The 26148-nt window shown below is 38.5% G+C and overlaps 2 protein-coding genes across 2 annotated transcripts in view; both read right to left on the bottom strand.

The window, feature by feature from the left end:
• Nucleotides 1-1031: 1031 nt before the first annotated feature.
• Nucleotides 1032-8736, bottom strand: LOC137885489 (polyunsaturated fatty acid lipoxygenase ALOX15B-like). Its single transcript, XM_068727801.1, has 15 exons — nucleotides 8509-8736; nucleotides 8131-8308; nucleotides 7612-7816; nucleotides 7381-7462; nucleotides 7014-7136; nucleotides 6812-6915; nucleotides 6288-6454; nucleotides 5975-6118; nucleotides 5358-5561; nucleotides 5096-5182; nucleotides 4813-4982; nucleotides 3536-3657; nucleotides 3308-3408; nucleotides 2581-2751; nucleotides 1032-2410 (listed from the first exon to the last, which is right to left on the bottom strand). Exons 2-15 carry the CDS (start codon nucleotides 8281-8283, stop codon nucleotides 2231-2233), a joined length of 2013 nt encoding a protein of 670 aa, XP_068583902.1. The 5' UTR covers nucleotides 8284-8308; nucleotides 8509-8736; the 3' UTR covers nucleotides 1032-2230.
• An 83-nt stretch (nucleotides 8737-8819) lies between these two features.
• Nucleotides 8820-26148, bottom strand: part of tbck (TBC1 domain containing kinase) — a 43418-nt gene continuing 26089 nt past the window's right edge. The window contains exons 24-26 of the mRNA XM_068727800.1: nucleotides 18817-18980; nucleotides 14930-15089; nucleotides 8820-9777 (exon numbers count right to left, since the gene is read on the bottom strand). Of these exons, the coding sequence (XP_068583901.1) occupies nucleotides 9667-9777; nucleotides 14930-15089; nucleotides 18817-18980 (435 nt within the window). The 3' untranslated portion in view covers nucleotides 8820-9666. The remainder of the gene's footprint in view (nucleotides 9778-14929; nucleotides 15090-18816; nucleotides 18981-26148) is intronic.

Here is a 26148-nt window from a genome sequence, read left to right as displayed (position 1 = left end):
TTATGTTTGTTTTTTATAAAATAAAGTTGAATATTAATATATGGAGTCAAAGCTGTTGGCAGAAAGGACTTCATGAAATCTAGCTTTTAAATTGTGAAATTAACTGTCACGAGGACGCCCGTATATAGAAATCTAGTCCATTGGTAGCGGTACTCCAGTAGACAGCAAAAGAAGAAGGCTGCAGCCTATTAGCTCCGTGCTACTTGTAAGAATCTGCATGCATAGCACTCGACCGGTTGCGACCCGCCTCCAAGTACCGGTAAATAGTTCTGCGTGTTCCAGGCTATTTAGCCCGTCTCAGAACCTCTGAGCTAATCAGTTGGACTAGCTATCTGGCCCGTTAGCACTTCCACCCGTGGAAGAGGTTGATCCCTGCGTTTGTTGTTGCTACGGCAACAAAGAAAAAATGAAAAGAAAATTGTGCCCTTGCGCCCGAAATAGACAGTTATTTATGTATTTAATTATCTCTCTCTCTCTCTCTCTCTCTCGCTTACTCTCTCTCTCTCTCTCTTTCTCTCTCTCTCTCTCTCTCTCTCTCTCTCATAGTTCAGTGAAAAATGTAAAGTCCTGCTCCAGCACCTGGCCTCTGAAGGCCACAAAGTCAGCCTGTCTAAATTGCGATATGTCAAAGAGCATGTTACCTTTTTGGGACATGACATTTCTGGTGAAGGGAAAATTCTTTCCCGAGACCGCATTTCTGCCATCATTGACCTACCTAATCCTCTGACTAAAAAGCAACTTATGTCATTGCTAGGTATGTGCTCCTACTGCCGGTCTTTCATTCCCAATTATGCTTCTATGGAAGCTCCCCACAGAACTCTAATGCACGGCAAAGGCCTCTTCTCACATGACAAACAGGCCTGGACATATGGTCTTGTTACCATTCAACTAGGTACACAATCATATGTCATGGTTTTGTTAGTGAGTAAGGCACATAAGCTAAGTCACAGTAGAAAAGTACTAGCACAGGGAAAATTCACCATCACAATAACAATCTTTGAGACTTTGCAATATGACAGACGTTTGCATTTATTTGACAGAGAACCTTGTAGAAATGAGAAAAGAGAAACGTAGAAGACTTTGCTAATCACTTCAATGTCAATTCAAGTCTGCTTGCAATCAGACAGTTCTTTCAGTTTAACCTCTGTCAGGCTATCAAAACATGACATTTTTTTTAGACAACCTTACATTTTGGGGACAGTTCATACTGTTGCCGATATTCATAAGAGTTGGGACTCTTAGCTTTGTCTCCTTCACTCTACTGTACTTGCCTGCATGATGATTATTATCAAAGATGCTTAGAGCTAAGGAAAAGATAGGATTACAAATTTGCCATTTCTTCTCTTGTATGTTTGGGGGGCAGTAAAAGTGTAAACAGCACGATATAGTGTAATAGGCAAGTACAATTGGAAAAGTTGTAGATGACTTCTCTTTCTGCCTTCCTGTTAAACAATTCAGGGAAACCAGGTGTCTTCTGGGAACAGTGTGAGAGATTTTTTGTCATCTCAATCTGCACCAGTTTTCCAAGAGAGGTGGGGCAGGACACAGACAATTTTGACTCAAGCAAATGTTTATATGCACCATGTTTAATTTTATTTCTTTAGCACATGAAGTTCACTGAAAGAAGCTTGATTGAAAGTTTCGTCTGATGACGACGACACAGAGCTAATACTAGTTATTTCTAACAAAAAAATATATATATTTATTGCTCTGTATCAGTTGGCCCACAACAAACAGGCTCACAAAGAGAATAAACTGTAGATGAATCAGCAGTGAATGGCTGCAACACAACACATATGCTGTAGAGTTGTCCCAGAAAAAAATCATCAAAAGCAGACGCTTTTATCCAAAACAACTTACAATTCAGAAATCACCTCGTAGGAACAGTTACGGGAGCAATTTTGGGGTTAAGTGTCTTGCTCTAGGACACATTGACATGCGACTAGCGGAGCCGGGGATCGAACCGCTGATCCTCTGACTGGAGAACGGCCCTGGTCTCCACTTATCCACAGCACAGTCTTGTGTTGAGAAAGCAAAAGCAAAGCAAATTGACACGTTTGCAACTGTATTTTGATTATCTCTACAATATATTCATTGATGAACTAAGAAAATTTAAGATGTGGCTTATGATTTAAAACAGAACATTTTAAAAAAAATTACCAAATCAATACAACGATCACATGTAGTGTTGAATTAGGCCAACATCTGTGGAGGTCACACCTTCTGATATTCAAATGGACACACTATTTTCTACCACCATTGGATCCAGGTATGTGTATGGGACCTCTAGACTCTTGTTTCTGGCGTTGATGATTGCACTTAACACTTGAAGCTCTCCTTGAAAATCCTGTATCAGCTTGCAGGGAATCTTCTCACTAAAATGCTCCTCTGGGTACTTGCCAAGAGGGACCTGATGACATTAATGATACATTTAAAAAAATAAACGTTTATAATGTTTAAAACAGACTTTTGGCAATATACAGTAATGTACAGTTTTAGTTGGCAGAACTCCAATGACCTTTTACTTTAAACAACTTGAACATGAATTTCATTTCAGTGATAAAAGACTTGGGCACTTACAGAGTCAGTGGACTGTTTGCTGAGTAGCCATACGGTGGACATTATCTGAACCGTTGTGTTGACATCGGGGAGTGTCGGCAGCATTGTGGCCTCACTTGTTGTCCCCTTTGTGGTTGGTGGAGGACGTTGTAGGGTGAGGGGATGGTTGGGCATCCAGCCACCGTAGTCAAACTGTGAAGAATGAATGATTGACAGATGACTGATTAATACTGTTTGAAGCTACGCCATATGTCAGTCTGTCTACTACTTTGGTCCACACTGAAATATTGGATTGGAACAAAGACATTCATGGTCCCCAGAGGATGAATCCTAATAACGTTGGTGATCCTATGACTTTTCATCTATCAGATCAAAGTTTTTATTTGTCCAATACTCTGTCTTATGTCCAAATACCTTAAAACTAATGACATTCCTACCAGCTTCAGCTGTACTTTGTGTTTTGTGCTGATTAGAAAAAGCTTGATGAGGCTCGCATGTTAACATGGTAAACAAAGATTGTGATCTCATAAACATTATACCTGCTAAAAGTTAGCATGTTAGCGTTGCCATTGCAAGTATGTTAGCTTTTATTGTTTATAGCTCAAAGTATCACCGTGCCAAAGTGCAGCCTCACAGTCGTGCTAGCACGGCTGTAGACTCTTGTTTATGTTAGACCTGCTAACAGTAAAAACCTCATGAACCCATTCCACAAAAAGAGCATTATTATAACTGAATTAAAAGGACTTACCTGTCCAGCGTTCACGGCCGAGTGTTGTCCTGAGCAGGTGAAGATCACCATGGTGACAAACTTGACCAACTCAGCCACGGTGGTAAAGCTCTCTGGAATTCCTGACAATTAGAGGGAATAAACTGCATTTAAGATGTCTAGAAGACATCTGTTTGCATTAAGATTATATAATGGTTCATAAATGTGCACATTCATCATCATTAAGATTGAGCTTGTCTTTAAGTCCACCTGTGCTGGCTTGGGAAAGGAATCCATGTTCAAAAATGTCCGAAATCCACTTCTGCAGTTCAGAGTCTTTCTGGACCTCAGTGTCATCCTTGTAGTAGAAGCTCAGCACTCCCTGCACAAACCTTTGACAAATGTGGATAAGTTCTGTTAAACACATTCCCAGTTGAATTAGGCATTTTTTATAACACACTGTAATACACAACACATACTGCAGTAGTAAGACATTCTTTTGTAAGACAATTTAAGGCCATCTCTTTAGAATAATCAGTTCTGTTCTATTTAAGAATTTGGTTGGCTTATTTAACACAGTAGATCAAACAACTTTAAAGAAATAGTGTGACATTTTCTGAAGCTTGCCCATTGTCTTTCTTGTTGAGAGTGAGATGAGAATATCAATATCACTCTCATATTTGTGTGTTAAGTATAGCTCTACAACCTGGTGGCAATTAACTTAGCATAAAAACTGGAAACAGTTATCTGGCTAGCTTCATACTGACAAAAAATAAACCTACCAGCACCTCCAAATTTGATTAATTAACGCATTGTATTTATTTAATTTAAACTATACACAAACAGAAAATAAATTAGTTACATGCCGCATTTTATTCTTGGTAAACATTTGCCAGGTGCAGGGACTTCCTGGAGTCTCCTGGCTTTCTGGTAACCTCACAGTGATGACAAATAACCAGGATTGGTATTGATCTTCTCATCTCTTGGCCAACTCTTGGAGAGAAAGTAAAACGTATTTCTGTAACTCCATTACAGTGCCCTCTGTCATAATATAAATTATTACATTCAGACATCACCTGTCTTTGTGTCAACCACACTAATGATTGCTTTTTATTGAAACTGACGCCTTCAATGTTGGAAGGTAGGGATGCCCTTTCCCTAATCTCAGAGATGTTCTCAATCAAAGTAGTTCAGGCTGTTTCATTTAGAACATTTTACAGCCAACTGCCAATCTACTCAATCAAGAGGCAGATCACTCATTTACTGTGTTGTCATATTTTAAGGCATTGTTAGTCGAATTTGCAGTTTCTCTGGTGACTGCTATGGAGCATATGTTTCAAGATAAACTGTTAGTAGGAAATTGCATTAAGAAATTATGCAAAAAAACTGTTTGTAAAGAGCAAAAGAAGGTAAAAGCCATACACATGTTGCAGCTTAACTGATCCTCTATGAGAAACCAACTGAGTTACATAGGATAATAAAAGCTAGCTAGTAGAGAGGGAAGGATTTAGAGCTCTTGTTTTCCAATACCAGGACACCTGTACTACCTGTGGATGATATCCCAAAGCTTGAGTCCATCATCCCTGTAGTAGAAGTTCGGTACATCCTCCAGCCCACGCTCAACAATGTCGTCTGGTATGCACAGGGAGCGGTAGGTCACTGAGGACAGTGATCTCTTCAGGAGTATGTTCATACCCTCTCCACCAGAAGCTGCAAACTAGGAAAAATTCAAATATGTAAGGATTATGGTTAAAGATTAATAATGTACATGACATTGAAAATATATATATATATTTTTTTTTAGGTATTTAGGTGTTTGTCTTTTCGTACTTGAGTGAAAACTCCACGATCAGATATTAGAAGACCTCGAGCTAAGTTGTTGATCTGTAGAGTGTAGCGAGTGTGAGGTACAAGGAGCTGAGGGAAGGAGGAAAACTCACATCTTGATGCTTCTATGCCATTCAGCAGTGTCAAATACTTACAAATATATACACACAAACAATATGATTCATCAACTTTGGAAGACACAAAAATCAGTAACTTGAAAAAATGACAACTCCAGTAAAAGTTCACTATTCTCCCTTTCAGTTACCTTGTGCAGCGGATGCACCATGGGCACGTTGCGCAGCAGTGACACTGCAAAAACTTCAGCCAGTAAATGAGTGCGCAGCAGGTGAGCATTGAGTTGATGCTCGTTGAAATCTGCAGCTCTCACAAAAATCTTGGCCGTCAACCAGTCGTACTCAGAGTCAGTAGGAAAGAAGATGGGATTATCATCTGCTGGAATCTGCTTCAGCTGCAGGAGAAGGAAGGGAGGTGTGGTTAATTCAATCCATTCAATACATTACCAGTAGTGGTCAATAACGTTCGATACTCTGTTGATCTCTAAGAGCATATTCATAATTTCTTTGAATCCCAAGTCAGAGCACAGGGTCAACTTGAGAACAGAAGCCCCACTTTAATAATCTAATGCCTAAATTCTCATGTCTTTGGCCAAGGGAAAAGGGAGGCAATCTGGCAATTGCAATGAAAAGACTTTAAATATTTTTTCTCTCTGATCCACATTATTCATATATGTTTGCACTCTATTTGTGTAATTTAACTAAAGGTATTTCTGTCTTCTCTGTACATATAACATCTATAGTGTTGCATGTCTGTCCGTCCTGGAAGTGTCATCACTACAATAAACTATTTGAGTGTTAATCTCACCTGAATAGCAATTGGCATCAGCTGATCATCAGGTGTTTTGTGAAGCAGGACCAAGGGAGCCATCAAGTACTGTCTCTTCCCGTTGATGATGTTTGTTTTCAGCCCATCCAAACGCTTGAAGTCACACAGGAATACGTTTCCTTTCTGAATTTAATTTTAGTGAGGATGAGAAATAATGTGACTCACATGCATACAGTGAATATTAATTATACTAAGTGAACGTAACTGAATGTAACTGCAACTTGCATTTTCAAATGTATCATGACATGGAGCAAAATATGACTCTAAGATCAATCAAAGTCAAGACATTCACCTTCATTTCTTCTGCCAAGCTAGACTGACCACTGAGGAAGATCATGTCATCACTGACAGGAAAGTTCTTGGGCAGGACTGAACAACGTTGGATCAACATGGGGTTGACACCGTTTAGAAACTGGTAGCCAAAGAAAGTGTCCTCCTTCCAATGTTCCTGGACATATTCTGAAAAAAAAGTTGAACTTCATTGAGTTATAAACTTTATGCTAGGAAATCTTCCTCTATCAATTATCAGCTTCACTCTATACACTGTATGTGAAGCTGGAAAATGGGAAACAATGTGTTGCACAGACTGCATTCACAGACATGGTTGGACACTGTTTATAGTTATGTATCAAAGTCTTGATTGTATGCAATTAAATACTGTTAAACGATTCCTTCTGTGACATTTTTTCCCTGTTTATTAAGCCAAGTAATCAAAACAATTATAACATGTTTTAGGTAGCATCATGTATATCCGAATGAACATAGTTGAATCATGCATACAGTAACAAGTACTTCATTAAACTACCATGATAGTACCTGACATTTTAGTCTGTTTGCAGCAGAACACCCGATCGATAGCATCAATACTAGGCCAGTTGTTCTTGGAACCAGAAAGTCCCTTCAGTTGCAGCTCAGCCAGCCTAGAAAATAAAAGCATAAATTAACTTTATTATTATGCCTTGAATCATTTTCATAGGCAGGTACAGTCACAGATATCTGACAGAATTGAAGACCTCACCCAGTGGATGCTGTGTAAAGAAACTCTGTGGTCTTGGTGAAGGAGAAGCGGACCTCACAAGGCAGCGAAAGAGGGTCCTCTGACTTTATGCAGTGGGGTATTCCCTCTACATACACATCCCAGCTGGTAAATAGAGAAGAGCTGAGTAATGAGGAACTTTGCACAGATACAAGTGTATAAGCAGTTTTAATTTAATATGTAAGCATAATATTCTCAACTTGACTTCAATATTGTAAAATACATTTCAATAAACCCTGGCAGGTGTAACAATGTTATATGGTGGTTAATTTTCTCCCAAAAACGGCGTAGATGAATGTTAGTTTTGGGGTGCTTAAAGTTAAAAAGTGTATATGCTCTGATTGCTCACCGATAGTCTTCCTCTCGCTGCCTCAGCTCCAGCTCCCGACTGTATTTGCCAAGATGATGGTCGTCTTCAAAGACTCTCAGAGCTTGAAGAAAGAAATAACAAGGTTTTAAATTGCTGATAAATACAGCGAGTTGGTTACTCCAGCCTCCTCATAGACCAGCATTTTTTTTTATGTCTTCTGTGGTCAGTGAACAGCATACAGGATGTCTGACAAGTCTAATTCACACAAACCTGTTGCCTCTCTGAAGAGGTGCACCTCACTGTCAGTGATCCAGCGGTAGATGGGAAAGTTGTAGGTGTCACCCTCAGGGGATTTCACTTCCACCTTGGCAGGGAACCAAGAGTCTTCAAAGAAGAGTAAGTGAGGCTGTTTATCTATCTCAATCAAGATCAGCTTTCCAATGGAGACGGGGCAGGACACAGTAAAACTGGACACCTGGAGTAATGACAGAAACGGGTTGCGTATTTGATAACCAGGAAGTGAACTGTAACATTTCGATAGTTAGCATACAATACTGAATGTAGAAGGATGGACAAAATAAAATGTATACAATGCATGAATATAATATTTAATTGGAGCTCATTATGTGGACTTTTTTGTTGCTTTAGTCACCTTTGAGGCCGTAAGTTAAAGAGTTACAGTTGCTGCACAGTCTGAGTTGACGAGGGTTTACATCAACTTCTCTAAATTGATATTCAATTCAATAATCTGAAGTTGAAGAAGACATTTAGAGATTATTTCAGACTTACTTTTCCACTGATGAAAGATAAAGGCCCTGCGATGCTTTCGAGCCAGGTGCGTTCGCTCTCCCCATCTGTGCCCACCAGCTTAATGAAGACATTGTTAAAAGTGCTGGCAGTGGCGAGATTGCTAGTGGCTACGGCCACTTTATAATTCACCATTTTCACACTGGCAAGCAGAGGAATCCTGGTGGGGAGAGAAAAATAATAACCATTCGAAGTACTGATCAGCTTAACCGTTACCAGATGAACCTTAGTGCAAAGAGACTGGTATCATAATGAAAAATACATTGGCAAAAGATATAAGAAATAACATTAAATGTTTTTTCCCTCACCAATCTATTACAGTCTCATTTTTGAAATAATTTAATGAAGCGTCTCTCTTACCTGTTTATGAGACCAAGAAGCTCCTTTGATGAACTGCTCTCTTGATGTCTTGAAGATATCAGCACTGATTTCTCATTTTATACACAGTTTTGTGGGAGTGTCGAGTCAGTATCAATAGTAAATAGTTACTTCTGGTGATGGAATGTTGGACATGTATGAATATTTTCTGCACGAAACCACAGGAAGATGATGCAATAATGATGTTTTAAGGCAGCATTGCTCATCAATCAAGACAAACCATCTTTTAAATGTGAGAACATCACAACACAGTCAATTAAAAACATTATAAAACAACAAACTAAGCATTCACCTACAGTGTTTATCCAGATTATTCATCAGAGAGCTTTATTAAAAACAAGTGTAACATGATAGAAACCAATTTCTATGGCATAACAAATACATACAGTACAAAACCTAGAAGGGACAATTCAGTGACAGGTAAACAAGGTAAAGGCAAAGTTATTAAATCACCAAATGCACAAATCACTGACTTATTTCTACTGTTTCTAACACAAACATACACTCAGTGGCCACTTGATTTTGTACACCTGTACAATCTGATGCAATTTAATACAAGAGCTCTGCCATATAATCTACCTCCGCAAAGCTTATAATATCAGTTTTGTTGAAATTGACAGAAATTAGTTAATTCATTTATATGTCTATTACTGAGGTCATAGTAAATGGTGGACTATAGTGAGGTGTTTCTAACTTTTGTTCTCCCTATTGTCACCTCTGAATATAATGTAGTCGGGTTCAACATTATAGACTATTGGATTGGATTGCTTTGGTTCACACAAGTGTACCTCATAGAGGGACCACAGAGTATACAACAGTTTCCTAGATCAACTGGCTCAGAACAGACAGGTTGACATACATCAAGACTTTCACAGGCAGCTCCATTTATCAGAGCAAAGCAACTACAACACATAGCAGTTGATTCAGAAAAAAATAATTGATTCAATCATTCTTGTTTGGAGACAGAAAATGTCCTGAAAGAATATTTGGTGATGAAATCAAATTGCATTTTTCATTTTACACCACAGTTCAATTTGAATGTATATCAAAAGAAAGTCTAAATATTTTTCTTTGCTTCAATATCGGCTCAACTGCAATATACACTCGCCTCTTTTCTTAGTGTGAAGCTGAGATACGGGGTCAAATCTGAGGGGAGGGGACAGTCAGGAGTCCAGTGGGCTTCAGCTTGTTGATCCCTCCATCCAGAATACAAACCCGTTGGAAATTTACCTTAACCAGGTGTGCTGCAAACTAGGAGGACAAAAAAAAAAAAGGGAAAGGCAGTTCAATTTAAGAGACAACAAGGAACTTGTCTGGACTGAACCTGCCTCTAAGATGTTTCTCTGTGACATTCTTTATGCAGTCACTGTTGATAAAATAACCCTGTGTATTTACTGTAGATATAACTTCCAATTCAATCCACTGAAATGCAATAACACAACAAAAGACAGCCTCAAAGGTTACCATAAAGTCTCAACGTCAATTACACATCAGACTGAATCATAACCTGTAAGCTAGAAAAATTTACAAATCACAATACCAAATATAGCAGGGATATTGCGTTAGAAAGAACAGATGTTACTTTTGTTGTGACCTCTCATTTGACCTGTGTTGTGTAACCCCATGTGTTTGTGACATTTGAGTAAATCTGATAGTGAAACCTCTGAATAAGAATGTAAGATGTTACATACACAACAGGTATTACAAAACAGAAACTGACACATTGATAAATAAACTTTAGTTGTGTCATACATCAGGAGATTAACCAAACCTGAATGCGTAGCTTTAATTAAATGTTGGGAGGGGCCTGGTAGTTTATCCTCATTCACAATCTACATACAGTAGATGTCAGGCCATTCAACATTAATGCTTGCATTGTGTTATTTATGGGACACAGTTCATTGGACTGATAGTCTTGATTGCTTTCCATGTGATTTTGCAAAATTGTCATATACATTGATATATTGGAAGAATATCATTACTGATAATGAATTCTCCCCTGTCTCCAGATTAGAGTTCCAGAGAATTCTTATTAGACGACAACGCTGTTTGTTGAACTTATTTCAATGGTACACCACCTTCCAAAAAGAAAATATTAATAATGAAAACCGAAAGTATTATTTAAACAAAATCAATCAAGCTTTACAGATGACCTCTGTGCAAAACTGTGAGTTCCTTTATGTTAGCAAATAAAACATCCAAAATGTGTGAGATTGCCCTAAAAGTCCCTGACTTCAGTTATTTTGGCTTTTTGGATTAGAGCTCTGCTCAGGTTTAAGGTGGATGGAGGTATGCTGCGAAATAAGCAAGGTCACAGGACTTCACAAACTACTTATTGTGATAGAGGTGTATTTTGTGGAGCTCTATGAGGTGCAAGAAAGCAAACAGGAGAGTCAGGGAAACGTCAGTCAAATACGGTCAATACATTCGCACACAGTCCAGAGAAGAGGTCTAAACAAAAGTGAAAGAACCTTAAAATGCCTTTAATTAATGAGTGAAAAATCACAATTCTTTAGTTCTACCTTAAACACACCTCTAAATTGGCTGTTTTGTTATGTTATTTTGCTTCTCTGGTGCCATGGCTTAGATCTACAAATGTGTTTGGCAATCTGTCTGTAACTATATGTTTTTTGTTCTGACCCTAGGCTCACAGGCTCATACAAATCATGCTGTCTAATTATCTAATAGAAAATAAAAAAAATAAAAATAAAGGACAATTTAGATTTTATAAAATACGCAGCAAAACCCAGCAACAATTTATGTGCAAAAATAATCCCTCGGAAAAGAAACTGTAATGATTAATTGATTTCATTTTATTCATGTGTCTATCACCAAGCACCAAAAACAAAACAAAGCTTATTTTGCCAGCCTGGGTTGTTGCTCACACATTCAAGAGTTTTAGGAGTACAGTTAAAAAAAATCTGATTCAATCAACTGAATAAAGTAAAAACAGAGCATGAAGAATCAGGCTTACTTCTGAACGCCAATATGTTAAAGGTGCACAGTAAAGCCTGAGCACAGAGAGTGCATTCATCGCTGTGCCCCTGAGTTAATGATAATGCCACTGGTCTGGTGCACAGACATGTGGATGGCATTTAAGCACAATTGAGTCCTTTTATTGACCTTTACTTTTGTGACCTGCACGACTGAAAGGTCTGATGAATTACTGAGGTTGAACATCAGATGTGGAATTTTCAAGTGTGGGGTTGGCCATAGTGGGGAGGGGGGGTGAATAGTCATCATACTTGCCTGCTTGTATGATGATAAAGATGGTGATCAATCATCATACTTAATATAAAATGATGCTAATGATGAAACATAATTACACCAATGCTGTATAACAACACAGATTTTCTATTTGCTCTGCAAAATAGTAGAGCTATGACCACGTTCTGATGCATGAGCCATAAACAGTTCACAAACAGATGTATTTACACTTCAGTCTATCTGCAGAAGAATTCTTCCATTGCTCTCTGTAATGGTTATTTTTAACCAGGTTAGAAACTTATATCTTTCCGCTGCTCCCTAAAAAAAAAAAATCTAGGACTCATGTCTCTTTAATTAAGGAGAACTACTTATTTCCCTCTCTTACTTTCCAACATATGGAAGGAGGACATCTTTTCTAAATTAGGATGTTGCCAGAAGCAATATCCCTGCTGAGTTTTTTTTTTATTTAAGTTTGGCTAATTTATTCTAACGAGAGCACAAAAGGAGAATATATAATGATCAATACAGTTTTCTGTTCTGTTACTCTGAAGTTATTTTTGTGCTCTGAAATGTTAAAGATAATGATTTATGTAAAATCCAGTTACAGCCTTGGCTAAGGTCCTTGTGTCTTTTAGAAGTTTTTATTACACTGTACATCAGACCTATACATTTACAATACTACTGTATTCATTCATGTTTTTCTGCTGCTTTCAGAATACAGCTAAAATATGCTTATTGAGGAAAACAAAATTAAAGAAAATTATTTCCAAAACTCTTTAATAAAAAAGTAAAATTTTCTACTGATATTCTCTATCAACTAAAAATATCCCTGAAGGCAATATCACAGTGTTTTGCAAAGTGTTTATGGCACATGTTGACATTGCAATGATGATACAAAAACAAACATATTACATACATTGTGTACATACATTTTACACTATTGTCATGGTGGCACAATGACCAGTGCAAGCAGCGCTTTGCTCGTCTGTGGTACTTTGGTTCCCAGGGCATATAAGCAGGCAATCAAACTTACTCACTCATATTGTTTCATGGTTGAGTTGTTTCCTGTCTGTGGCCCATCTGTCTCATTTACATCCTATGGCCTCAATGAGGATAGTCATTATATATAGAGCTTCATATTCAACAGATATCAGGGAATATATAATATTATATAACAAATAAATATAATATTAACTATAAATATATGGTTCACGTTTGTTTCCATTAACTAGTATTTCACAAGTATATACAAGTCTTATGATCGGAAATATTGTTAAATAATTTCCAAAAAATGTATTAAAAAAAACATACATTAGTCAAAACTGCTGTGTATTGACTGGAGTTAGTTGTGTTGTTCTTGGATTTTAGATTGGATTGTGAAACACTGTCATTTTTGTGATAATGGTGTCGGTGAGTAATTTCACATGAAAATGTTAAGTTTGGGTGGGGATCTGGATAATTCATCGCAGGATGAATCTTTTTTTTTTTTTTTAAAGCATAATCTCACTAGACAACTGCTCTTGTGGAGTTCACCTAAGACTCCAGTGAGGTCCAGATGATCAGAGTTTTTTTTTAAAGGAGGCAATATGACCCTGAGGTCTGCTTTCACTGTCCTGACATGACCCCAACCCAGGACACTAAAGGGATATCACTCTCAATGAGACACCTCTGAAAAGATGAATATAGAGCCAACTTTGTTTTGTTCTACAGTTTAAAAAACATCCCTGCTCTGTTATTGCTTGGTTTGTCGTTGCACTGCAGCAAATCGCTCAGGTTTTTGTTTTTGGAACACAGCAGCCAGAGTACAATCTTTACCAAACCCATCTTTCTTGCTAGAGGCTCTGTGGGGCTGTACTTAGGCACAGTTGTGCTTTGCGATAAAGCCCAACATCAGCTTGATTACATGCTCATGACAATGATAACATGCTGGTGTTTAGCAGGTATGTGTCACAGTTCAGTCATCCAGCCATCAGTAATTTCCCATTGATCCTGCCTCTGCCCCACTCAACCTGTCAGCCACGCCCACCTCGTCAGTTCACTCCACTCACCTGTGCACACAGCTGCCTCTCATCACATGCAATCAGCCCAGCATATAGTCACCAGCTCCACACTCACTCCTTTGCCAGATTGTTCTTTGCCATGCGAGTCTTTCCAGCGTTGTCCTGCCTGTCTTCCCGGTACCGACCTCGCCTGTCCCTGATTCCCTGCTTCATCTGCCTCCTGGTTATTCGACCTAGCCTTCCGTCCCTGACCAAGAACTTTGCCTCTCCTCTCCTGATTCCTGTTTGCCGGTTTCTAAACCGTTTGCCTGTCTGCCGGAGTCTAAGTAAAACGTTGAACTTTTTACCTCTGTCTTCTGAGTCCTTTGTACTGCAATTGGGTCCATACACCACCCGTTACAGTATGTTTGAAATGTTCACCTCTGAGTTGAGCATGTTAATGCGAACCTCTGTGTTCACTGCTTATTAGACGGAAAACAAAGTGCAGCCAAGGCTGAATGGAGGGAATGTCACTGGTCTTCAAGGTATCACCAAATTTCCCCTGATGAATTATCTATCTATCTATCTGGTCAAAAATCAAGGTACGAGACAAAGATAATTGTTAACTTTTCATCTCGCAACGTCATCATGTCAAGAAATCCAAAAAGTAATTAAATTAATGACATGAATTGCCATCTCAAAGCACTCTCACTTGCATGGCTAAAACAGTAAACTGGGAGAGAATCTGGTGATTTAGAAGCACCACAGGGCACTTTAACAAAACTACCATCTGTTATCTGCACCACACCTGCATTCACTGCTGATCACTCAACATTTCTAATACACGTTCAAACAATGATACCAACATGTCCGCCTTAGATATTACAAAAAAGCAACATTACAGAGAGATTGACTTTCACAAACATAAAGTGTCTGTATATGACATCTCTATGGTAGGTTATGTAATGCACATTTTGGGTTTATATGTCTGAGTTAACACTTTAAGAGTTTAGATTGTGTGTGTATTTATTTTATTTATTTATTTTATTTGTTTATTCATTTTGCAGGGACAATGCACACCAATCAACAGTGAAACTGTAGGTGAGCCAGAGTTAGCCAGAGAGGCTAGTTTTCATCTGCTGTCCCCGGCCGTGTGTGTGTGTGTGTGTGTGTGTGTGTTTGTGTGTGTGTGTGTGTGTGTGTGACTGCTTTCTCACCATAGCAGCACTTTTCATGGCGTGGCTAATGATCACGATGACACGTCCTCTGTAGTTCTGGATGATTCCTGTTGCAGGACACTGCACCAGCTCACCGTCAGGGCTGAACGCTGTGCTGAAGGGAATGTTGATGCTGCCAGAAATATGGCCTCTGCTAAAGCTAAAAGCAGTGGGGTCAAGGAGCAAAGCATTGAACAGGTAAGGCACCTTCATAGAGAGACAAGTAACAGTAATACCCTTGAGCAACACTGATAAAAAAAAGACAGTATTAAACAATATCAAGTCAGTTCAATGATACCCTAGAGAGAGCTTGTTATACTGCTTATCATGATGGCGTCCAATACAAAAGCATGTAAGGCAAGCTTCAAGATAGCAGTGTGGGAAAAAAGTAGGAAGGAGCAGGGACAATAGAGATACATTATATGAGATGTAATGAGGGAGTCAGCAGGAGAAAAGAAATGAAAAAAAGGAAAGAAAAGAAAAGAAAAAGACTGCTTCTTAGTGAGGGATTTGCTGGAAAATGGAGTATCAGCACAGGGACAGTGAACAACCCACAGTGGTATGTAATGGAATAATTACTCTTGAGAAAAGGCGCATGTCCTATTTCTGAGAGCGTAGCTATTGACATTATTGCTACATATCCCAAGACAAATGGTGCTTCTTTCTCGGTCAAAAGATAATGTTCATCAAATCATACCAGCTGCCACAAGAACACATAGAGTCAGTTTGTTACATAACGCGGCAGATAATCCATGAACTGACAAATCCTATTGTGGTACATTTAGCCCTGGAAATACAATAGGCTAGTTGGTTTACGGCAGATAATAACCACCAGGAACCTAAACAGACAAATCTAGATTGTCCTGATTAACTCTGCAGAATTTAATCCACCTTTTGTAAACGCAGAAACCCACAACAGAGCCTAAAATCACAATAAAGGTGAACAAGGGTTGCCAAATCCTGCGAAAGTGGTTAAATCCCTTTTGTCCATGTGTGTTAGCCTGAGGAGCCTCTGTCTATCACAACGCTCATGTAGGAATTTGGCTATAGGAACTGACATTTTGCAATCTTGCTCTATCCACTAATCCCTATTGATTAATGGCTCTTTTACCCCCTTAGACAATTACCATTCCACTGATCTGAAGGGTGATGCTCACTTTTTTGTGTCCCCTGAATTTTGTACAGGTGGGGTTCTCTGGGCAAATACACTCCTAGTTATAAATAAAAACTGCCCATCTGCAAAAGCAAAATTAATTCATTTCTGAAATATTGTAATTTTGTTCAGAGTTACGAAAAAGATGAATAAAGATGCAATTGAAAGTGGCAAGCCATTGACATTTTCATTTTTAATCTATGGGATTTACAGGGAATTTGACTGTATGGGAGAACTACATTTATGTATGTGCATGCACAACAATCAATGGATATTGTTGCATGTGAAAACCATGTATCTCCAAAGAAAGGCAGCCTTATTTTATGCTTTTCTGACAATTTCAGCTCATCAAATGTGTTTTTTTTTCAATTGTTTATTTGTCTTAAGAAGCAGCAGAATCTTCTCAAATCATGAAGGAACACTTAATCTTTGCCTGAAAAAAATCTAAATTACCACTTCTGGAGATACATGGTTTCCTTTGGACAGCAAACACACACACAAATACAAATTTTGACTACATTCTACATTAAAATGTGCTGGTCGTGTCTAGCATCTGATTGTTAAAACAGTGACCAGACTAAAGAATTATCTTTAATGAAAAAGAAAACAAAAATACCATGTGTGTAATGTGAAACTTTAGCAAAAAGGTCTGAAGAGTGCATTTTGCTCCGGTTCACAAGCTAATCTTCACTGCTTTAATTCCCCGTCTCTCAGACTGCAGGATGTGGTGGGGCAGCCTGGGTGGATGTAATGGGCCTAATTCAATGTTGCAGAATCTGGCAGCACCTGACTAAAGTAGATCATCCACCCTGAATCTGTTCCTACTTGCCTTAGATGGTAATGTCACTGGTGTACCTTCTGTGCCTGTGGTTCACTTTCAAAACTCTCCAAAACATTGGCACCAGGTCAAGAGGTAAGCAAGAGTTCAGGGGCACTGTGGGATCTTGCATGCACAGATGCAACTAAATGCAAATCTAGTCTGTGTATGTCTTTAACCTTGACCAAAATCATTATGAGTGAAGGAAACAATCTTCATCAACAATCAGGTAAACAGTTTCACACGAGCAAATATATGGCACAGACATGACACAACTGTATACCAAACAGGTACAGACATGATGTAAATGACTTGCATACACTCAGAGATTCATGAATCACAGCTTTTATAGGGACCTGGCATCCGCTCACGACTTGGACTCTGACCTTGAGAGTACCATTTAATTAAGCTGTGAGACTGAAAAGAGACACAACAGATCTCATAACTGGTGTAGGTGTACTGTAGAATGGCTGTGTAGAAGATCACTGTCAGAGGGGCCGTGTGCATAGTGGACACTGTGTTGAAGAGTGTAGCGTAATCTTAATCCACTAACTATGTCGGTTTCATACTTGATAACATTAATAGTTGTTATTCATTGTTTTATCTTCTGAGCTACTTAATCTCGGAACCCATCGACTATCGGTCTAAAGACGGATAAGCCTTTGTTTATAAAGCACTGAATGGTTTAGGGCCAAAATACATCTCTGACCTGCTGCTACCTTATGAACCATCCCGACCCCTTAGGTCGTCTGGGACCGGTCTACTTTCTGTTCCCAGAGTCAGAACTAAACATGGAGAAGCAGCGTTCAGTTTTTCTGCTCCACATATCTGGAACAAAGTCCCAGAAAGCTGCAGGTCTGCTGAGACCCTCAGCTCCTTTAAATCCAGACTGAAGACGTTTCTGTTTGCTGCTGCCTTTAATTGAACCAGATTCAAGGATATTAATCAATTTCTGCATTTTACTACTACTGTATTTTATTTCTTACACTACTTTTTAGTGTTTTAATGACTGTTTTTAATGTTTCAATGAATGTTCTTAATTGTTTTTAAATCTCCTTTTCTTTTGCATTATGTTTTGATGTTTTGAATGGTTTTATGTGCAGCACTTTGAATTGCCTTGTTGTTGAAATGTGCTATACAAATAAACTTGCCTTGCTTTTGGAGGCAAGGGGCTATATTTCTGGGGCTCCGGTGTAGCCAGCGGACATCTGGACCAAGACTTTGTGCATTGCTCATTGTTTACACTCCGATTAGCAACTTGAAATGCAAAACTGGAGTTGGAATTAAGAAACAACGTGTACAACCGGATTGTTTTACAAGTAGCCAGTTTACATACAAACGTTAAACCAATAAAAAGCTAAGTCATCATCAGACGATAGCCGGTAGGTTCTCCACTCAGACCGTTTAACTGTATTCAACCAAAGCCTGCTCCAACGTTCTTGGTCAATGCTACTAGAACTACAAACTGAAATAGAACGCCTCTGATGCCAAAATCTTGTCCTGTTGCCTACTAGACTGCACAAGACCAAAGACTTTTGCTATATGGTTCTTTTAAAAGTGTTTGTAAAGAAGATATTATTGAAGGTATTGTTCAATAATGGTTCTACTAGCTCAAACTGCTTAGAATTACAACACTTTCCACGGTATTACCTGTCCTGCCTACAAGAAAGAAAAATTGCCAACATACTTCTGCAGAAGTGCTGTCACCTTATCTGAAACTGGCAATAATTTGTCAGCAGACCATTTCTTGTTCTTGCTTTGTTGGACACAATCCAAGGTTGTTCAAACAAGCTCCAGTCTGCGTGCAGCATTACCTGATGTGCCTCAGCAGAGAAAGATTGTACAATGTATTTCAATATTAAAATTCTAGCATTTCTAGAATTCTAGCTGGTAAAATTTCAGAAATGGTAAGGATACTCCTCGACACTACGGATGTCAACAGCAATTATTTTCGGCTTGCCGGCTTTGGTCCTTTTGGTGGGCCCGGCCAATGAGAGCTCACACAGGTCGATTAGGTCCTCGGCCGAGATCCTTGGGGATACTTCTGCTTTCAGGTCACACAGCGCCAGAGGCTCCCGAGACTACAAAAAAAAAAGGAACAGGAGATCATATGAAGGACAAAAGTGTAGTGCGGTAATAAGTAATTACTGTAAAATTACTCAAGAGACTGAAAGAATAGTTTGAATTTGGATATTGTTGCTTCTTAAAAATCCAAAAAACAGTGAATGCCTTTTATGTTAATTTATTTTTTTCTGTATTAATGAAATATTTAACACCATCCTTTTAAACAGTTTGACCTGTAATACTTTTAGTTTGACAGAGAGCACCACAGACAACCAGCTGCAGTGACCAGAACATGGTTGCCAGTTTCTATGTGCACTGGCAAATGGGTTCATTAAAGCACTCAGCCAGAGGCATGGCTGCAGGGGACTACAGGGGTCTCTGCAATGGTGAGCAAGTGTAATACCTTTATGATTCCCAGATGCCCTGAAATCATTTTAAGCATTACATGTGAAAAAAGGAGTATGCTGACAATATATTTTCAACAAAAAAATGCATTGTGATAATGACTGGTCATTAAACAGTTTGGTACTTCTATTCACGTATATGCAAATCAAATATAGGAGAAATACTAACAGAATTATCTATGAAGTTCAGCACACTGTATGAAAACAATTTACAGAACACAGAGGGGCCAACTGCATGTTGAGTAGGTTTAGTGCCAAAACTCTACCATCCCTGAAATAAAATGTTTGAAAGCAGCTAACTCCGTTGGCTAGCTGACCAATCCATCCAACCAACGGAGCAGCAGTCAGAAACATCTGAGTCCAGAAAGGATTTTAATATAATTTTTTTCTGGAAGGTTTTAATGGAACAATTCTGTGCATTTGAGCTAGTACCTTTAAATCCTGGTATTAATATAGTGTTTTTTAATCCCCCTAACAAGCAACATGTAAAGCGGTTACATTTCCTCTACAATTTAGTTATTTTCCCTGCTTCTAATAAATATTCATAGCCTGATCATTTCTTATAAGTATCTTATTTCAAATGTGACTATAACAGAATATTATATCTTAATTCTCTATAGTAATAATTTGTAAGGATATGTCTGAAGGCTGCAGTTTCTCTCTGCCGCATCAACAGAGTCAGAATTGCAAAAGAGAAGAGATTTGAGGAGTGGTGCATTGTTTTCAACAAATAACTTTATTCTGCTCTCCTGAATTACAACAACAGCTATTCTAGGCAACACGAGAGAGCACAAGCAGAGCTAGGATCTACATATTCATGGTGTCTTACTGCCATGGCCAACAATTCAATTTGGTTTGTTGCAAATAAAAAGTCATTCACCTCATTTCACTTTCAATCTGATATTTAACAATCACCAACAAGTAAATGCAAATTAATAGGGTGAAACAGAAAAATATAAAAATGTGTACTTATTTGATGCAATACCAGCCCTGCAATAAATAATGTCCTACACACAATGTTCAGTCCTTTGTAGAGCCAACCAAGTTGTTTGTGTGTTGAATCAGTACTATATGTTTTTTTGTTTTGGTGGAATATTGAACAGCATTTTATTGAAAGGTGTTTGTATTTCTAATAATCAGAAACACATTACAAAATCGAGGTTTCCACCAGGAAATTGGAACAAAGGTGAAGTCACCAAAGTCCTGATTTATCTGGCCTCATGCCCCCAATTCAGTTAGTGGTTAAGGGACAAAACAATAGCTACACTCATTAACTATATTGTATTTGCTGTTGCAAATAGTGCCATTTCGATAATATATTATATTAAAAAAAAATGTTAGTGGATGTGGGTTGATTTCAGGTGCGGTAGCCCACTACCACTACAAAACACAGCATTAAACCATGCATGTGACACACAGCACTACTGAAAACTACAGACACAAAATGACCAAGTATTTGAATCAACACCTCTGTGTCACAGTGACAACATGTCTCAAATAGCCCTTAGAATGCAATCGTAATAAGACATGGTGATAGTGTTACAGTCAGGGAAGCATGTCTAATGTGTTAAAGGCCAATAGCAGCTCACTTGTACAGGACCAAGGAACTGTGACAGGCAAAATAAAAGTGTAAGTTCAACTTGGGAGTAAACCAGGGTGTGACTGAACACACCTGCTCAGTAAAACCTGCCTGTGGAGACAAGCCAAATTGAAACCAACCGTAAAGTAATTCATTACTGGGATTTAACAGAAGTCAGCCTTGACATTTTATGCATCTATCAATCAATGTGCTCTCTGTTTTTGTTATCATTATGTTGTATTCTTTATCATTGGACCATTCACAAAGAGATGATTGATGCCAGAATAAGCCATTAGCTAATTTCCATCTGCAGTCCCTTGGCAGAAGAGTCACCAGACACTAAAAACATTCATTTAAATGCAGCAACACCATTACATAGTCTCTATCACACTAACATTTATAAAGGGAGATTTACAAGCACACATCAACATATTAATACCATCACATTAATCCAGCACAAATATACAATTGCAAATTGTACAGCACATACATTTAAATGTGAATGTTCTTACTTGTTTTTAAATCTCCTTTTCTTTTGCATTATGTTTTGATGTTTTGAATGGTTTTATGTGCAGCACTTTGAATTGCCTTGTTGTTGAAATGTGCTATACAAATAAACTTGCCTTGCCTTTGGAGGCAAGGGGCTATATTTCTGGGGCTCCGGTGTAGCCAGCGGACATCTGGACCAAGACTTTGTGCATTGCTCATTGTTTACACTCCGATTAGCAACTTGAAATGCAAAACTGGAGTTGGAATTAAGAAACAACGTGTACAACTGGATTGTTTTACAAGTAGCCAGTTTACATACAAACGTTAAACCAATAAAAAGCTAAGTCATCATCAGACGATAGCCGGTAGGTTCTCCACTCAGACCGTTTAACTGTATTCAATCAAAGCCTGCTCCAACGTTCTTGGTCAACGCTACTAGAACTACAAACTGAAATAGAACGCCTCTGATGCCAAAATCTTGTCCTGTTGCCTACTAGACTGCACAAGACCAAAGACTTTTGCTCTATGGTTCTTTTAAAAGTGTTTGTAAAGAAGATATTATTAAAGGTATTGTTCAATAATGGTTCTACTAGCTCAAACTGCTTAGAATTACAACACTTTCCACGGTATTACCTGTCCTGCCTACAAGAAAGAAACATTGGCAACATATTTCTGCAGAAGTCCTGTCACAATTGGGGGGGGGCAGTGTTTGTCAACTTTACGACACCAACAATCTGACATTCCCACCCACTTCACAAGACGAAAAAGAAGCCAGGGTTTGAACTTCTCTCTAGCTTTCTTTTTTCATTCCTTACACAACAATTTCTGTCACTTTTCATGTGTACAAACTAGTGCAGCACTATGAATGCCTTCCAGGAGAGACTGTCTGAAAGTACAGGCGGTTATTGCATCTCATCCTCTCACCCGACAGCCAGCTTTTCACTCGACCTTCAAGTGTAGCCTTTCGGAACAACTATAAACACTTTTGATTCCTGACGTGGTCAGACAGCACCTTGTAGGACCCACTTCTTTTCTAGTACAACATGGCAAATACTGTTAACGGCACCCAAAACAACACTCAGCTGGGTTGCATCTCAGCTGAGTGAGAATTGAATGATTATAACCCTCCCTTAAGTAACAGAAAACTTCAAGTTGGAGGTTTGCTGAAGTAAATTCTACTCAGAACAACCTTATCTGAAACTGGCAATAATTTGTCAGCAGACCATTTCTTGTTCTTGCTTTGCTGGACACAATCCAAGGTTGTTCAAACAAGCTCCAGTCTGCTTGCAGCATTACCTGATGTGCCTCAGCAGAGAAAGAGTGTACAATGTATTTGAATATTAAAATTCTAGCATTTCTAGAATTCTAGCTGGTAAAATTTCAAAAATAGTAAGGATACTCCTCGACACTACGGATGTCAGAAAAAGGAAGGATTTTTGGTTGCATGATTAATGTAAAAAAACTCTTTGAGATGTCAGATGCCCCTTGTCCTAAAAAAAGTGAAATTTGAGCAAAATGTGAGCAGGAAGTTACTGAAAAACCATGACTGCACTGCATTGTATAGTTAGCTCTATTTGCAAAGAAGGCTGAAAGAAAACAATGTAGGTACATCTAGATTTGAATGTCAATTTTAGTCTATAATCACAGAGATCAATTCACATGCTCGAGTGATAAAATAATGTGGTTAACAGTAAGTAAGTAGAATACATTTTAGTAAATTCACATGCTGTCACAGTAAACAAATGTACTAAAACATTAAGAATACCAGCTTTAAATCCCTGCTTTTAGCACTGTTTTACATTTTTGCTGCACAAACCCAGAGATGAGAAGATCACGGTTCAATTACATGGGAACCAGGGACCATGCGAGTTCCTTTCAAAAACAGGGAAGCTTTCCAGATAGCACTCAAACCTATACTGGGAAGTAGAGTTTATTCATTTCAAATGTAACTTGTATTTGGTTGTTAAAACTTCCACAAGATTAATTAAAAGTTGCACCAATCTCTCCAAGTGATCCGCTGGGTCTTAACCTACTGAGCTGGCAGGACTTTCTGCTGTGATAAGCAATGATTACAGCAAGTCCTGTTGACTATCACGTACCATCTAATCCCTGGAGCAGTGGTGCATGGGGCTTTCTTGCAGGTAAAAACAGAACACTGCAGAAAATGCAAATTGTTTCTATACACAGCACTAGAAAATAACTGGTTGATGGGTGTTCAGCCAACATTGTGAACATTCTGGCTGATTCAACATTTAGGAGCAACAGTTCTACTCGGACATCCTGAGTCCAAACCCTGTGAAAATGATCTGCCGACACAGCAGTCAATGCTGTTTTGAGTTTGGCATAACTGACAGTGGTAAGCTGTTGACTGCTCTACCCAACTGGGTTGTGTTGTTTGTGAAAGTGCATAAGGACTTTGGACATCTCTACAGAGTAAAATGGGCTCAGTTGCTTGGCTGAGCTCATCCATATGCACACTTTCATTGTGCAGCAATTGATGAGTTGCAACACCTATAGATCTACTTTAGTAAAAAGAAAAAAAAAAAAAAAAAGATGTCTCTCGCTTACTACACATAAATGTATCCATATCATGTGACAGAAACAGGCAAAAATATGCAGCCTGTCATTGCCTGTGGCTGACGGAGCACTCTGCGGTGACTTAAATGTCAGGAAGAGCAGTGTGTGCCAGCTGAAAATGGCTTAATGACACTTTTGCATTTCACTGGCCTGACAGTGATGAGGCTAAACTGGAGCTACTGATAAGCAGACACAAATCCTCTGCAGTGGTTTGTGTTTGTGTGTGCGCATCTACTCACAAATGCTCATGGTCCACAGTTGCCAAAAGAAACCCAATCACTTAACATATTGAACTTGTAACCATGGTGTTGTTCAGCTTGGGTAAAGCTTGATGACAAGGTCAATGACTCATGTAAAGAGCCTTCACACTGCGTGATTGTTACTGTGCTGAGGTTTTCACATATCAAACATCACCGTTTGTGGTGTTTGAGCATCACTTCTAAAGCACACAAACACATTTTATCTGCCAAGTCTGCAGTCAGACAAGAACAGAAGAGAAGAAGAGCATAATTGAGGCCATGATCTGAGCAAAATGCTGACAACACATACCCCTCACAGCAGCTTCACATGCACATAAACACACACCATTTTCCTGTTTTAATTCTGGCCACACAGCAGTTACCAATATTGCTCGGACATGAATGATTTCTTTTGAGAAAAAGCAGCCTCTTTTTGCTGACAAAAGACAGAATTTGAGTCCAGATGCACACTTTGACCACAAAGTTACAGTGGATCTAAATATAATGCTGCTTTAGTGTTGTATAAGCAACTTGTTTTACACTTATGTTTGATGACTTAGAATTTTAGTCATTTGTTCATTACAGTAACGTATGTAAGGCAACTAAAAACCTTTCAAATTGTACAGTATGTATGTACAGTACTCTAGCTGAAATATTGATGCTTTGAAGAGCAGTATTAGCTTTACTTGAAAGATTTATCACTGAGATACGTTGTAGAGTTTACTTATGATTAAGCTTTTAATAACTGGAAATAAAAAGAGGCAGACACAGTAACGTGTAATGCACTCCAAAACTTTATGACACCCTGAAATAAATCCCAGCTTTGTGAAGCCTTTATAGTTCAGTGTTGACAATGTGTCAGAGAGGCATTCATTACATTTTCTGGCCATTTCTATAATGTGTATCATATTGAAAAATGTTTCTAATAGTTGAAATATGTCATACTGTCAACTAAACTTTATATAATAAGCTTCAAAATGCTACAATTTATTGCAGAGATTTTGTATTAGATTGCATCATATAGTGTATATTATACAGGTGTTCTTGTGATTGTGTCTTGGTCTTAGTCAGTGAAAACTTAATAGGCCGGTTTTACCCATTCACAACAAATCTGATATAGATTATCCTACCTAATTGGAAATGCTCCATTTGCTCACAGTTTTAAATGTTCATGTGGTGCACAAGTTCTGAATAATTGGAACCAGGAAGCATTATGGACATCCGTTCGCTCAAGCATTGAAAAACGAGCTCTGCCAGCTGTTACATGACAATGTTCTCAACTATAGCCTCCCGTGAACTGTACCACATTTGTTTCTTTTCATTTCTCAAAGCTACCAATGTTAAGCATAACCTTCCAGCCAATAATAATACCATCCTCTTTTTGAGATGAACAACTTATACATCTGAGCGACACTCACTTGCAAGCAGTCGTCCATAAATCTGCATGTGAACGCCATTCTCAATAAATAATTTGAGAATTAGGGAGACCACCTAACTCGATCAACTCACTGGAGATAAACTAAATATATGTCAAACATTGATGAGACAAAGTCAATAATTTAATAAATGGTTCAAGTGTAGAGCATCTTTTGTATTTGTTTTGCTATGTTTAGATTGTCTTATTAGTGGCTCAGGGAAGGAGAGCCTGTTTTCTACGATTCACTCACTCAGACCAAGCTGAGTGGACAGCAGCTGTCCACTGAGATGGATTTCTGTTCACTACGAGGGCTGAGAATCTGCTGACAGAGACTACTGCTCTCTTACCAGAGAGAATGGCGATAGGGCAGCATGCAACACAAACATACCATATAAGCATCTGCACAGTATCAGCCATAACAATTTATACAATATTCAGTTAGTTAGTCAAGACATGATGGAGAACCACAGAAAAAGTCAG

Source organism: Cebidichthys violaceus, unplaced genomic scaffold, assembly GCF_023349555.1.
Source record: "Cebidichthys violaceus isolate CVI_PGR_0920_01 unplaced genomic scaffold, fCebVio1.0.p SCAF_4, whole genome shotgun sequence".
Lineage (NCBI taxonomy): Eukaryota > Metazoa > Chordata > Actinopteri > Perciformes > Stichaeidae > Cebidichthys > Cebidichthys violaceus.
The sequence above is the reverse complement of the archived record's forward strand: the minus strand, read 5'-3'. Positions and strand labels throughout refer to the sequence as shown.

What these genes read in the sequence shown, in the direction of transcription:
- LOC137885489 (XM_068727801.1), bottom strand. Translation starts at nt 8,283, where the DNA reads ATGGTGAATTATAAAGTGGCCGTAGCCACTAGCAATCTCGCCACTGCC. An exon ending in CCTCTTCAGAGAGGCAACAG is followed by an intron (nt 7,463 to 7,611) that starts GTTTGTGTGAAT and finishes TCTTTCTTCAAG; the next exon opens with CTCTGAGAGTCTTTGAAGAC. An exon ending in GCTTGGCAGAAGAAATGAAG is followed by an intron (nt 6,119 to 6,287) that starts GTGAATGTCTTG and finishes AATTAAATTCAG; the next exon opens with AAAGGAAACGTATTCCTGTG.